This window comes from Rana temporaria, chromosome 4, assembly GCF_905171775.1.
Source record: "Rana temporaria chromosome 4, aRanTem1.1, whole genome shotgun sequence".
In the NCBI taxonomy this organism is placed as follows: domain Eukaryota; kingdom Metazoa; phylum Chordata; class Amphibia; order Anura; family Ranidae; genus Rana; species Rana temporaria.
Window position 1 is genome coordinate 65,398,030 of NC_053492.1, and position 13,985 is coordinate 65,412,014.

At 45.1% G+C, this 13,985-nt stretch overlaps 1 protein-coding gene across 1 annotated transcript in view; it reads right to left on the reverse strand.

Annotated features, from left to right (window-relative positions):
• LOC120935624 (cytosolic phospholipase A2 gamma-like) overlaps positions 1–13,985 on the reverse strand; it is a 30,629-nt gene that overhangs the window by 4,026 nt on the left and 12,618 nt on the right. Inside the window, exons 7-8 of the mRNA XM_040347676.1 lie at positions 12,022–12,162; positions 4,452–4,505 (exon numbers count right to left, since the gene is read on the reverse strand). Coding sequence (XP_040203610.1) covers positions 4,452–4,505; positions 12,022–12,162 — 195 coding nt within the window. The remainder of the gene's footprint in view (positions 1–4,451; positions 4,506–12,021; positions 12,163–13,985) is intronic.

Sequence of the window (13,985 nt, forward strand, 5' to 3'; positions counted from 1 at the left end):
TTATTCAAGACCCATCCTCTGAGTCTGCTGGGGCTGCTGATATCACATCCAAGATATCGATGACCTGCAGCATTCTTAGGCTTTTTGGATCTATACAAAGGAGGCCTTTACAAGTATACTACATGCATAGAATATGTTAAATACAAATTTAATCTTATGGGAAGTACTTTTTCTTGAAATGAATGGCTGGTTGACAATGTCTCTTTAAGGCCGAGTACTCACGAGCAGACATGTCCGATGAAACCGGTCCGCGGACCGTTTTCATCGGACATGTCTGCCCGGGGACTTCTGTTCGATGGCTGTACACACCATCGAACAGAGGTCCGCGCGTAAACAATACGCGGGGCGTGTCCGCGGTGTCGCCGCGTCGATGACGCAGTGTCGCCGCGACAATGACGCGGCGACGTGGGCGGCCTGCCTTTAAAATGCTTCCACGCATGCGTCGAAGTCATTCGACGCATGCGAGGGATGGCGGGCGGCCGGACATGTACGGTAGGTCTGTACAGACGACCGTACATGTCGGGGGGACAGAATTAAAGAACATACAGACAAAATGCAACAAGAAAAGGTCAGAGTGTAGGACAACCAAACTCAATATAAGGCCAAATGCACAGTTATGGATGGGGCCATTAGGGATACATGCAGGGAACCCAGCTGGAGTTCTTGGCGATTAGCTGCAAGCGGTAGCCCCATTGAAAGTAATGGGAGGCTGACAGTACCCACAGCTAATCATGGCCGCTAGCATTTAATCAGTTTATGGATGGAGGATTGGTGGATGAATGACATTTTGCATCCTCAATTCAAAGAGCACTTTTCATTCATGGAAACTATAGTACAAAATGTATAAATAAAGGAGGGGAGTGGAAAGTGGATAGTTGGTACTGATGACAAGTTCCTGTTACAGGTCCAGTACTCAAAAGAGGATAGCAGCTGGGGTATGGGGAATCGTGAGCAGAGAGATTTGGATTTCAACTAGGACAGTTCAAGGGAATTGTCTCATTAAGATAAGTACCATCCCTTGTGCTGATCTTTTTAAAAATGTAGCTTTTACATGCTAAAATAGAAGAGTTGTTAGAACAGAAGTGTAACAGTCCTACTGAAGTTGGAGTGCCACTAGTCCAAATTTAGCATTTTCAGCTAGACTGTAGCAAGTCTATGTGCTAGTTGGTGTAATTGTCTGCATTTGTTGGGTTTCTTCTAAGCCTAAAACATTGGCCCAGATTCAGGTAGCAATTGCGTCTGCGTAACCATAGTTACGCAGCGCAATTGCTTACTTGCGCCGGCGTTTCGAATGTTCCTGATTCAGGAACCTCGATACGCCGACTGCAGCCTAAGATATGACTGGCATAAGGCTCTCACGCCAGTCATATCGTAGGCTGCATTCTTACGATGGCCGCTAGGGGGCGTTCCCGTAGTGGTCAGCGTATAGTATGCAAATTGCATACTAACGCCGATTCACTACCCTATGCGAGCCCTGCGTACGCAGTTTACGTCGTTTACGTTCGTCGGGTTTCGCGTAAGGCTGCTCCTGCTAATAGCAGGGGCAGCCAATGCTACGTATACCCGTCGTTCCCGCGTCGCAAAGTTTAAATTTTACGTTGTTTGCGTAAGTGAATCGTGAATGGCGCTGGACGCCATTTACGTTCACTTAGAAGCAAATGACGTCCTTGCAACGTCATTTGCCGCAATGCACGTCGGGAAAGTTTCCCGACGGAGAATGCGCACTACGTTCGGCGCGGGAATGCGCCTAATTTAAATGATCCACGCCCCCTACGGGATCATTTAAATTACGCGCCCTTACGACGGGCATTTTTGAGGAGCGCCCACGCAAATTCCGTGGCTACTGCTTCGTGAATGAAGCGTAGCGCAGATAATTTGCGGGGGCGCAGGGCAAAAACGGGACGCTGCGCCTCCGTAAGAAGTGCGCAGCGGTACCTGAATCTGGCCCATTATTTGCATCTGCCTATCATTGGGGCGTGTGTTTCAGCAGATACAGCAACAAGATACAATATTGTGGATTATGAATATTTATTTCAGGAAGGTTTAATGCCAGTGTTGTGGGATTGGGTAGGAGACAAATATTTGAGGAGCCTTTTTAGAAGGATCTCTGCCTCCCATGCATTGCCGGAAGAGGAGGTCCACTGTAAGAAACCTTTTTCCCTCTCAGGCCCTCTCAGCTTCAGAATCTAGTCCCAGAGAATTGATAATGGCCTATGATAAGGCCTAGAAGACAGTAAGGTGGCTAGAAAAGGGGGTACCATCGAAAAGCTTCCTCAGTCAATTACTGGTATAGGAAACACATATTGAGAAATTGCTGGTCTCAGTTTAAATGGACACCCTTGATCAATGAGATGGACTGAAGTTATTTTTATTGGAGAATTTTTGCTGCTTTTTTTTATAACCTGTAAACATCTCTTCCCTGCAGACTGAGCTAATACAACTCTAAATAAAGACTGACAGCATGGATTATGGTCATTTGGTTGGCCAATGGTAGGTCTGTGAGTGCTCTGGAGCAATTGTTGGACAATTCACCAATAGCAAGGGTAGCAGGGTCTGTTAAACTCAGATTGTTAGGGGTTTATTATACAGGATTCATATAGTGCCAACTGTTTGCGCAGCGCTTTACAACATGAGAGCAGACAGTACAGTTACAATAGAATTCAATACAGGAGTAATCAGAGGACCCTACTTGTTAGAGCTTACAATCTAAAAGGGAGGGTCAAGTGATACAAAAGGTAATAACTGTGAGGGATGAGCTGATGTAGAAAATACAGTTGTTGGATGGAGGCAAGGTAGGATTCTCTGAAGAGCAAGGTTTTTAGGGATTGCCTAAAAGTGCACAGAGTAGGAGATAGTAACTGATTGGGGTAGGGAATTCCAGAGGATGGGAGAGGCTCAGGAGAAGTCCTGGCAGCAAGCATGGTAGGAGCCGACGAGGGAGCTAGAGAGTAGGAGGCCTTTGGTGGAATGCAAAGAATGATTTGGTTGGTATTTTAGTGATATAGCTGGGGGTAGTTTTGGATGGCTTTGCAAGTTATTGATTTGCTGCACAAGTAAAATACTTTAATGTCTTGCGTTTGAACTCATGCAGGAACTTGCTGCACAAACCTAGTGTTTGAAAGGATATCATTGTTCATGGCTAAGTGATTGTCTGATGGGCAAGGCATCATTACTAGTGTTGCTCACGAATATTCGTATTGCGAATATTCGGCTCGAATATGGCATATTCGAGTATTCGCGATATATTTCGAATTTCGCGGTGAATATTCGCTATTCCGAATATTCAAATTTTTTCAATTTTATTTTTAGAACAGATCACATCCTAGAGATCTCCATCGATGTCTAAAAGCATTGCTGGTATGATTAGAGACCTTGGGCCGAGTAGCTTAAGCGATCATTTTATCTTGCCGAAAAATCGCAATGCGATTATTCGGCAATCGGAATATCGGGCGATTATTTTCTTCGCCCTATCTTCCGCATCAGAGCGATTTTTTCAGTTTCATTTTTAAAACAGATCACATCCTAGTGATCTCCATCGACGTCTAAAAGCATTGCTGGTATGATTAGAGACCTTGGGCCGAGTAGCTGAAGCGATCATTTTATATTGCCGAATATTCGCAATGCGAATATTCGGCAATAGGAATATTGCGCGATTATTTTCTCCGCCCTTCTTTTTCATCAGAGCCAATCAGAGTTCTCCTACCACAGTTGTCGAAATTCCGCAACAAATATCGCATTCGCATTTTGCGAAATTTCGATAAAATATCACGAATATTCTGAGCCAATCAGAGGGCTCCTACCGCAGTTGTCGAAATTCCGCAATAAATATCACATTCGCATTTTGCGAAATTTCGATAAAATATCACGAATATTCTGAGCCAATCAGAGGGCTCCTACCGCAGTTGTCGAAATTCCGCAATAAATATCGCATTCGCATTTTGCGAAATTTCGATAAAATATCACGAATATTCTGAGCCAATCAGAGTGCTCCTACCGCAGTTGTCGAAATTTCAGAATTATTTTCGCATTCGCAATAGCGAAATTTCGCAAACATTTCATTTCGATAAAATATCACGAATATTCGAATTTAGCGAATATTTCTCGAATATTCGGCTATATATTCGTGATATATCGCAAAATCGAATATGGCGTATTCTGCTCAACACTAATCATTACAGTTCAGAGGAAAATGTCAGTTCGCCTAGTGAACAATGTAGAGCAGTCTGCAACATATGTTTGCATCACTTCAGTCAAGTCAGTGCTTTCTGTGGAATGAGATCACTCCAATAATAACTAGAATTACCATATATATTGAATATACCTGTCGAAAAGACGTGTGTCTTAAACCCCCTGGGCCATAATATCTTAGTTTGTAACTGGAAAATTGCCTTTAATATCCTCTAATAATCATGTATGCATACAATTAACATTGTTATTTTGAAGATTCTTACTTTCAGTAATTTCACGAATGAGATTATCGCTTGAAAGCGCGCTGCCCCACAGGCCTGCGGAATAACAAAAAAAATCCATCTGTATTATTCATTCTTTTGGTTTGCATAGATGACTATATCAATTTAACTGGCATGGTGTATAGCTGTGGACATATGCTGTATAATTTCTATATTTCTTAGGAACAGAATTTGAGAAAACCTATCACAAACCTATGAAATTTAAAGTGATCATCTGATGAAAAATGCATAGGCTAAGATTGCATTTTGTGAAAAGTGTGTTGGTCAATAGACCCAGATAAATGGGCAGTTAAAGTTATGAGCAGTTCTTATATCTTCTAGTAGAAACTAAAGTTGGCCATAGATGGAGCGACTTTCTTTCCTGCCACCATGGGTAGTAGGAAAGTAAATCTCTCAATTCCCCCATCAACACAGTCAGTGTTGATGGGGGAATCCTTCCCATGGAGCTATTGTGCTCTACCTGTGGGGAGGCATGGAGAGCCATCACAGTCAGTAGAAAACACAATGGGCTAGATTCAGCAACGATTTACGCCGGCGTATCCATAGATACGCAGCGTAAATTCAAAGCTGCACCGGCGTATCTTCTTTCTGTATTCAGAAAGCAAGATACGCCGACATTAGCCTAAGATACGACTGGCATAAGTCTCTTACGCCGTCGTATCTTAGGGTGCATTCTCACGCTGGCCGCTAGGTGGCGCTTCCGTTGTTTTTGGCATAGAGTATGCAAATTACCTAGTTACGCCGATTCACAAACGTACGTGCGCCCGGCTGTAGTTTTTTACGTCGTTTGCGTAAGGCTTTTTCGGCGTAACGTTGCTTCTGCTATTAGGTGGCGCAGCCAATGTTAAGTATGGACGTCGTTCCCGCTTCGAAATTTGAATTTTTTGCGTCGTTTGCGTAAGTCGTTCGCGAATAGGGCTGGACGTAATTTACGTTCAAGATGAAACCAATGACGTCCTTGCGACGTCATTTGAAGCAATGCACACTGGGATATGTACACGGACGACGCATGCGCCGTTTGTAAAACACGTCAATCACGTCAGGTCATCACATATTAGCATAAAACACGCCCCCCTTCCGCATTTGAATTACGCGGGCTTACGCCGGCCCCATTTACGCTACGCCGCCGCAACTTACGGAGCAAGTGCTTTGTGAATACTGCACTTGCTCCTGTAAGTTGCGGCGGCGTAGCGTAAATACCATACACTGTGCCGCCGTTAGAAGGGGCGCAGCTACCTGAATCTAGCCCAGTGATTATTGTTAGCGACTATAGCAATTTTCTTTCTTGCAACCTGTGGTCGGCCAAGATTCGAACTATCTATGGCCAGCTTTAGTTTGGTCGCACATGTCTCTCCTTCTTGGTTAGTGAAGCAATCCGTTAAAAGAAAAGGACAATAGGGACGCTCAGAAAATGAAGGTGGCGAGGCCAAGCTGTTTGCTTTTATGCTATAAGGTTTTTATTAGTTAAAGTGGAGTTCCACCCATAAATATAACATTACATCCGTAGTTTTAAAAAAATGTCATTAGTCCTTTAAGAATTTTTTTTTTTTTTTTTAGATGCCTTCAAAGTGTTGTTGCTAGGCAGAATAGTTAATCTTCCCACTTCCTGCACCTAGGTGCTTAAGCTTCCTAACCTACACCGCACAGACTCCTGGGAGTGTAGTGGGTCTAACTTTCCAGGAGTCTGTGCACTCCCCAGTCTCGAAGAATCATGTGACTTGGACAGTACAGGTGCTGAAACCTAATTTGAAACCTATTACACTGCTTGTGCAGCACTGAGCATGTGCGAGATCTGCAAGGCTGAAATCCAGGAAGTCATACAGTCTGGCTTCATGATGCCCACACTTAAGATGGCACCAGTCAATTTCTATTTTATAAAGTGTCTAAATGCTGTAACAACCTAACAAAACGGACCTTAGTTTACAGACTAACTTTACTAGAATACATTAAGCTTGTGTATTACAGGGGTATTTATATATAAAAAGTGAAATTGTGGCCGGAACTCCACTTTAATATTGTAGACAAGTTATAATAATTTAACTCAAACCTCCTAAAAAGCCCATAACACCAACACCTGCCATCAGGACAGGAAATGAGGGGAAAAGTCTCCTTATAAGCTATATAAAGCTAAAACGTGTGTTTGTTTCAGAAGAGGTTAAAAACCTCTGCCAATTTATTTGTTGTCCAGGTAGAGAGGTTTCTATTCATTTTCCGTACTAGAGGAAATTTCTCCAAGGTTTTTCTCACTTTTTGCTCTGACGAAAACGTAACTTTTTTGAATTTCTCCTTGCTTACTGTCTCAGTGACAATGGTCACTAGAACAAATAGAGGGATGAAACTATCCCCAGTGAAGATGAGACTTTGACAAAGAGTCTTGAGTCTCAAGGGTCAAAACTTGACAAACAGTCTAACCTTATCTTACTCTACCTAAAACCAAAAAAGGCCTTTACATACACTTAAGCCCAGTACACATGATCGGAATTTACGATGGAAAAAGTCAGATGGACTTTTTCCATCGGAAATTCCGACCGTGTGTATGCCCCATCGGAGTAATTCCATCGGAAATTCCAATGAATTCCATCGGAAATTCCAATGAATTCCATTGGAAATTCTGATAAATTCCATCAATGGCCCAGATTCAAGAAGCACTTGCGCGGGAACAAGTGTGATTTGCGCCGCGCAAGTACTGATTTGCTCCCATGCAAATTTGCCACTGATTCTGTAAACCAGTTAAGCCTGAAATGCGGCCATTTTCCCGCGCACGCAGCCTAGCTGTTCCAGCTAAATTTTCGCGCAATTTTGCGCGGGGTGTAAGTTGCGCCTTCATGGAATTCCCTCAGCGAATATGCAAATTAGGTACTGCCGATGATTCATAAACATGCGCGTGTTATGCGCATCTTGCACTGGAAGCGTGCAAGCTTTTTTCCCTGGGCAAACTTGCTCCTGTTAAAAGCAGGGGCAAGTTAGCAAAAGATGGCCAAATGTCATCTGAAGGAGCGCGCAACTTCAGCAGCACCTAGACAGACGAGCTGAACAAGCAGAGCACCCACCTTTTCGGGACCTCACATCTGTGCACCAACATGCCAGGGGCAGCTATGGTTCTTGATATTCTATTGACTGAGCCGACTCGTAGGAGGGCACGGGAGAGGATTTACAGAGGGCGCTACAACCTTTTTCAGATGAGTGATACTGAGGTGTATCGCATGTTTCGCTTTAGCCCTGAAGTCATCCTTGAGTTGGTAACAATCCTGCAGGATGACATCAGCAGCCCGACCCATCGGGGACAGGCAGTGCAGCCACTGGTGAAGGTAGTGGCAACCCTTCATTTTTTGGCAACTGGCTCATTTCAGCGCACAGGTGGAGTGGTGGCGGGGATGTCCCAATCCAGCATGAGCAGGTGTGTGCACCAAGTGATCCCTGCAATACTCAGACGAATGGGCACACAATTTATCAAACCAACCACGGCTGACGTGCGGCAGAAGGCAATCAGTGATTTTTATTTATTAGCCAGATTTCCACGCACTGTGGGTGCAATAGATTGTACCCATGTGGCACTACGCCCCCCCCGGCTCCTCGAGCATATTTACTGCGACAGGAAACATTGGCATTCGATAAATGTGCAGATGATTGTGGATGCACATAGCCTCATATGGCATGTCCGTGCCAAACACCCAGGGTCAAGCCATGACAGTTTTATTTACCGACACAGCCCCATCCCAACCGAGTTTGACCAGAACATGTATGGAGACAGCTGGCTGATTGGTGAGTGACATGGGTGTCAAGTATGACTGCCCCCCCCCCCCCCATGATGCACACATCACAAGGGGCACATGCACGACTAACATCCTCCTGTCTTTTCCCTTCCAGGTGACTCTGCCTATGCCCTGGGACCTCACATGATGACCCCATTTCGTAACCCTCAAACACCAGGAGAGGAAAGATATAACGAAGCCCATGCACGTACCCGTGCGGTGGTGGAGCGCACATTTGGCATCCTTAAATCTCGATTCAGATGTCTGGATAAATCAGGGGGGACCCTATTGTATTCACCCAACTTTGTATGCCAAATCGTAGGGGCATGTAGTATTCTCCACAATTTAGCTCAAAGAAGGGGCATGCACATTGAGCTACGCAATGACCTTACCCCCGAACCACGCAACCCCCCCCCCAAGAAACACTACCGGATCTTCTGAGGGAAGAGCAATCCGGAATGGTCTTGTGGAACGCCTCTTTACATTAAACACACCCTGATCTTGTCACAAGTATAATGCATGTATGTACACCACTGTAGTCCCTAGCACACACCCGACACATGCACCCCCAATTGGATTAGACCCAACAATACCCCATGGTATTAGGGAGCAGCAACGCCGCGTCAAGGCTCCAATTATGTTGCTGTCCATTCATACACCTTTCACATGGCAGAGGGTGACACCCCTTTTCCAGCAGGAGTGCCACCCCCCCCCCCCATTCACACACCAGTCACACTGTAGTATACACTCCTCACCGTGTGTAGGGACTACAAATAAATATAAAAACTCATATCCTGAGCATATAAAAAAAATAGAAACTCATATCCTGAGCATATAAAAAAAAAATAATCTCATACCCTGAGCATATAGAAAAATAATAAAAAAATCATATTGTGTTGAGCAAAAAAATGTAGACATAAAATTATTTTTTTGTTTTTTTCTTTGGGCCAAGGGTGCCCCGGCTCTGGCTCCTCAATCTCCGTGGTGCGGAGGAGGCATGGGGTGGGGATGGAGGGGTGGGGGGAGGAGCATCAACCCCTACTTCCACACTCCTTGCAGGTGGTGGCTGCATGCCCTCCATGGCGTTGGCCAGGCGGGCAAGGATGGTGTTGGTCTGGGCCAACATCCGCATTTGGCGGGTGGTGGTATCCCGCTGATGCCGGCGGGTAACTCTCGCCTCCTCCTGCACTGCAGCGGTGTTGGCCTGCACAGCAGCGGTATTGGCCTCCACCGCAGCTGTCATCCTGCTTAACAAAGCTGGTGTGGTCTCCAGAGCCACCAAGCAGGTGACTATGGCCTTAGAGTTGCCACTAATTTCCCCCAGGCTCTGTGCCACATGTTTGTCCCGGTCCTCATGCAGGGTGAGGGCATGCTGCATAGAGGTGGAGGTGGATGCCATGCTGTCCGCCAGACGACGCACCTCTCCCACCATGGCCCCTATATGGCGGGTCTGCAGGGCCTGCTCCTCCAGCAGACCGCCACGGAGGCTGGAGGATATATGCCTCGTTTTGGACAGAGCATTCCTGGGAGGAGAGGCTCGGCCACGGACAGAGGGAGAAGGGGAGGGGTCCACAAGGGAGGGGCTTGCACTGGAGGGGGATGACGTGCTGGGTTGGTCAGGGATGGTGGTCTCCTCCTGGAGGGAGCCGCTGGGCACCATATAGGACTTCCTTATGCTGCTGGAGTGCAGCAATCAGGATGTCCATCTCTGCAGCCACAAAGTTGGCCTTCCTTTTTTTGGTCCCTTTGGGAGGTGCCATGTCTTGCAAAAGGGCTGAATTTCCTTGCTCAGGGGGGGTAGGAAAAAGCAGGATGAAATTCAGCAAAGAACCTGCGCAAGTCTGCTCCTATTTATTTGCTCAGTGCAAGCAGCTGAGCAGGATTTGCCCTGAAATTATGCTAGCAAACCTCTGCTGAGCCGAAAATTCCTCATTTACATAGGGGCACACCCACTTTGACTTGCACGGCCTTGCGTCCTCAGCTTTGCCTTAAACAGGAGCAAATTAAATGAACAAACGATTCCTGAATCAGGTGGCAATTTGGCAAAATTGCTCCAGCGCAGAGAAATTCAGCTGAGCGGCTCAGGTGTAAGTAATGGGCAAATCTACCTGAATCTGGGCCAGAGTTTACATAGAGAACATGTTCTGTTTTACTCCGATGGAATTCCGTCAGAGTTCCGATGTGAATTCGGTCAGACAAAGGTCCGATCGTGTGTAAAGGGCATAACAGTGACATTGTTTTGGTTTTTAGTTGGAGCTCACGCTTGAGTCGTTTTAGCAAGTTGCAGTGTTGTGGGTTGCCTTATGTCAAGCCCTTCTTGATATATGTACATTTACAACATATGATCACTAATTATTATATGTGTACAAATCCCTAAGGCCCTATGTACACGTTTAGCAGCGTTTTGTTATAGGCGTTTTTCGTTTTTGGCCATTTAAAAAAAAGAAAAAAAAGAATATATATATCTTCTAAACTAAATAATACCCCCCTCTACCTCGGACTCCCAAAGTACCAAATCACTCGCCTGCAGGTCGTTCAGAATACAGCCTTGCGACTTATGACTGGGAAAAAACCTTTGGGAAGCAATCTCACCCTCACTGAGAAGCCTTCACTGGCTGCCAGTGAAAGACAGAATCACTTTCAAAGCACTCTGTCTGACGCATAAATGTATTTTGGGAAATGCCCCCAAATATCTATACGAAAAACTTAAGGCTTACAACCCCAATCCCGTTCTGCGATCCTCCAACCAAAATCTACTCCAAATCCCCAAAACCAGATACAAGTCCAAAGGAGAAAGAAGATTTGCTGTCCAAGGCCCTTGACTTTGGAACACTTTACCAACCTCCATTCGGTTGGAGGAGAACCACTTGGCCTTCAGGAGAAAGATCAAAACCCATCTCTTTTGAGGTCAAAGGAGAAATGGTCAAATTAGCGCCCAGAGGCGATTCAGTTCAGCTCACTAAACGCAAACGCGGCAAAACCCGGAAAAACGCAACTAAACGCAGCATTTAAATGCATCAAAACAGACATTTTAAACATGGGTCACTATCTGTCATGTTTAATCATTTAGGAGCAGTTGTAAAAACGTCCCGTGTACATGGAGCCTTATGTGTTTAAAAACTTGGCAAGATCTAGTTTTCTCATCAAAATTGTATTTGTTAAAGCTGTAAATGATAAGGAATTGGCGCTTAAATAAGGCACTAGGCAGAAGTACTCCCTGACAAAGATTTAGAGTCAGTAGCATAGGGTACAAATGCAAAATCCTGTATCAACCAATGGTACACTTGCTTTCCTTACTAAATTGTCCCGTGAAGATCAAAAGTGACCAGGGGCGGACTGACCATTCGGGCACTGCCCGAGGGCCCTGTGCCACTAGGGGGCCCCCATCAGGGTTGCCAGCCTCAGCAAAACCAGGGACAGTATGTAAAAATCTGTGTTTTTTTCATATCTGTCCCTGAAATGTTCCTTACCGACATCCTTTTGGTCTAAAAATCCCAAGATTATAGCTGCCCCGCCTCTCTAGTACTTTTTCAGTGTGTGTATGTGTATTCTGTGTTTGTATACTGTGTGTGTATACTGTGTATGCATACTGTATGTGTGTTTGTGTATACTGTGTGGCCCCATAATCTCCTATTGCCTGGGGGCCCCATAATCTCCTATTGCTCAGGGGTCCCATAATGTCCTATTGCCTGGGGGCCCCATGATTTGTGAGTCCGCCCCTGAAAGTGACACCCAGCTTTCTGCACACTAATTGCACATATTTTCTGCTTTATTATTTAGCAATGTCCCTTTCAGCTTACCAGTAAGATAAGACAAGTCCTTCTCAGGCTGTTTCTTCAATAAACGTCCCGCTTCAAACTTACTGCCTAAAAACTCAGTCTTCACAAAACATTTGTATGCAGGAAATCCACACATGTGTGGAGTAAACTCAAACCAAGTTCCTAAAATAAGAACATTTTCTTCAGTTATTGTCCATTCAGAGATTTAGTACTTGAATATTTGTTTTACGTTCTAATCTTACAACTAGTTAGTGACAACATGCTGAATTTCATTTAAAAGTTTTACTACCTTTCTTTTCAATGATAGCTAAAGCTATACCAACTAACCCCAACATGTGTAACTTTAGTCAACACTATGGTAATCATCAGAAATGGGTATAGTTTAATTATTCTGCGCTCACCCAACTAACAAATATAACCATAAAAAATTGGAAAAAAATGAACGAAATGTGAAAAAAACAATTTGTAAAAATGTATATATGGGTATGTATGCTGCTATCTCTAAGGCCGGGTACTAACGAGCAAACATGTACGGTGAAACCGATCCGTCGGACCGTTTTCACCGTACATGCCTGCCAGAGGGCTTCTGTACGATGGTTGTACTAACCATCGTACAGAAGTCCGCGCGCAAACATTACGCGGGGCGTGTCCGCGTCGTCGCCGCGATGATGACGCGGCGACGTGGGCGGGCCTGCCATTTAAAGGCTTCCACGCATGCGTCGAAGTCATTCGACGCATGCGAGGGACGGCGGGCGCTCGGACATGTACGGTAGGTCTGTACTGACGACCGTACATGTCCGAACGGGCAGGATTCCAGCGGACGGTTTTAAAACACGCCCAGGAATATTTGTCTGCTGGGAAAAGGCCCGGCGGGCAAATGTTTGCTGGAATTCGGCCCGCTCGCGCCTACACACGACCGAACATGTATGCTGAAACTGGCCCACGGACCAGTTTCAGCATACATGTTTGGTCGTGTGTACGGGGCCTAAGAATTAAATACCATATTTATTGGGGTAAAGCGCACACCGCCGTATAGCGTTCACCCCCAACCTGGAAGGGAAATTTCCTGAAAAAAAGAAAAATACTTACAGTTTGAATGCCCCTCGTCGGTGTCTTTAATTCTCTGTATGTATGCACTTTTAGTTTTAAGTGAACCTCCACGAAGATATTAAAAATATCACTGAATTTAGTTTTGTATTTATTCACAAAATACATACATGAGTTTTAGATGCAATTAGTACAGATACCTGAATTTGCCTTGATTTCAGCTATTAATCACCTGAACAGCATCACTAACAAGGAACATGCTGACAGGTGAAGAGAGCAGATAGAGGATCTTTTCAAACTATTGCTACTCCTTCGCTGTCCTTTCACATGCTGGGGACAAATAGGTGACCTAGCTGTGTTTCTTAAAGAGGAACTTCTTCCTGACATAAATGTGCATCCACATCTACTCTTCTGGGCTGCCATCTTTAGAAAATCCTACATGTGTGCGGATGTGATAAAGGGTCTCTGCCAGGTCTTTGTAATCTGGTTTCTGACATCTGTTACCTTGTAGAGATTTGTACCATGTGTGTGCATGCACATAAGCACTCTGGGTATACAGAAATACCCAACATGTGCACAGATTGGTTCCAATACATGGCAGAGAGTAGGGATGAGCTTCATATTCGAGTCAAACTCATGTTCGACTCGAACATCGTATGTTCGATCGTTCATCAAAATACAAACAAAACGGGTCGTTCGCAAAAAAGTTACGTTTCACAGACCATAATTCACTGCGGCATCGCTGGCTGATGATTGGCCAAGCATGCACTGTGACCCGCATGCTGGGCCAATCACAGCTTGCAAAAAACGGAGAGCCATAATTGGCCAAAGCCAGGGTGGCTTTGGCCAATTATGGCTCAGGGGGTTTAGTACACGCCCCACACTATAAAAGACCGCCTGCAGGTCGGCCTTGTGTAGTGTGTTGCAGAGGTGGTTAG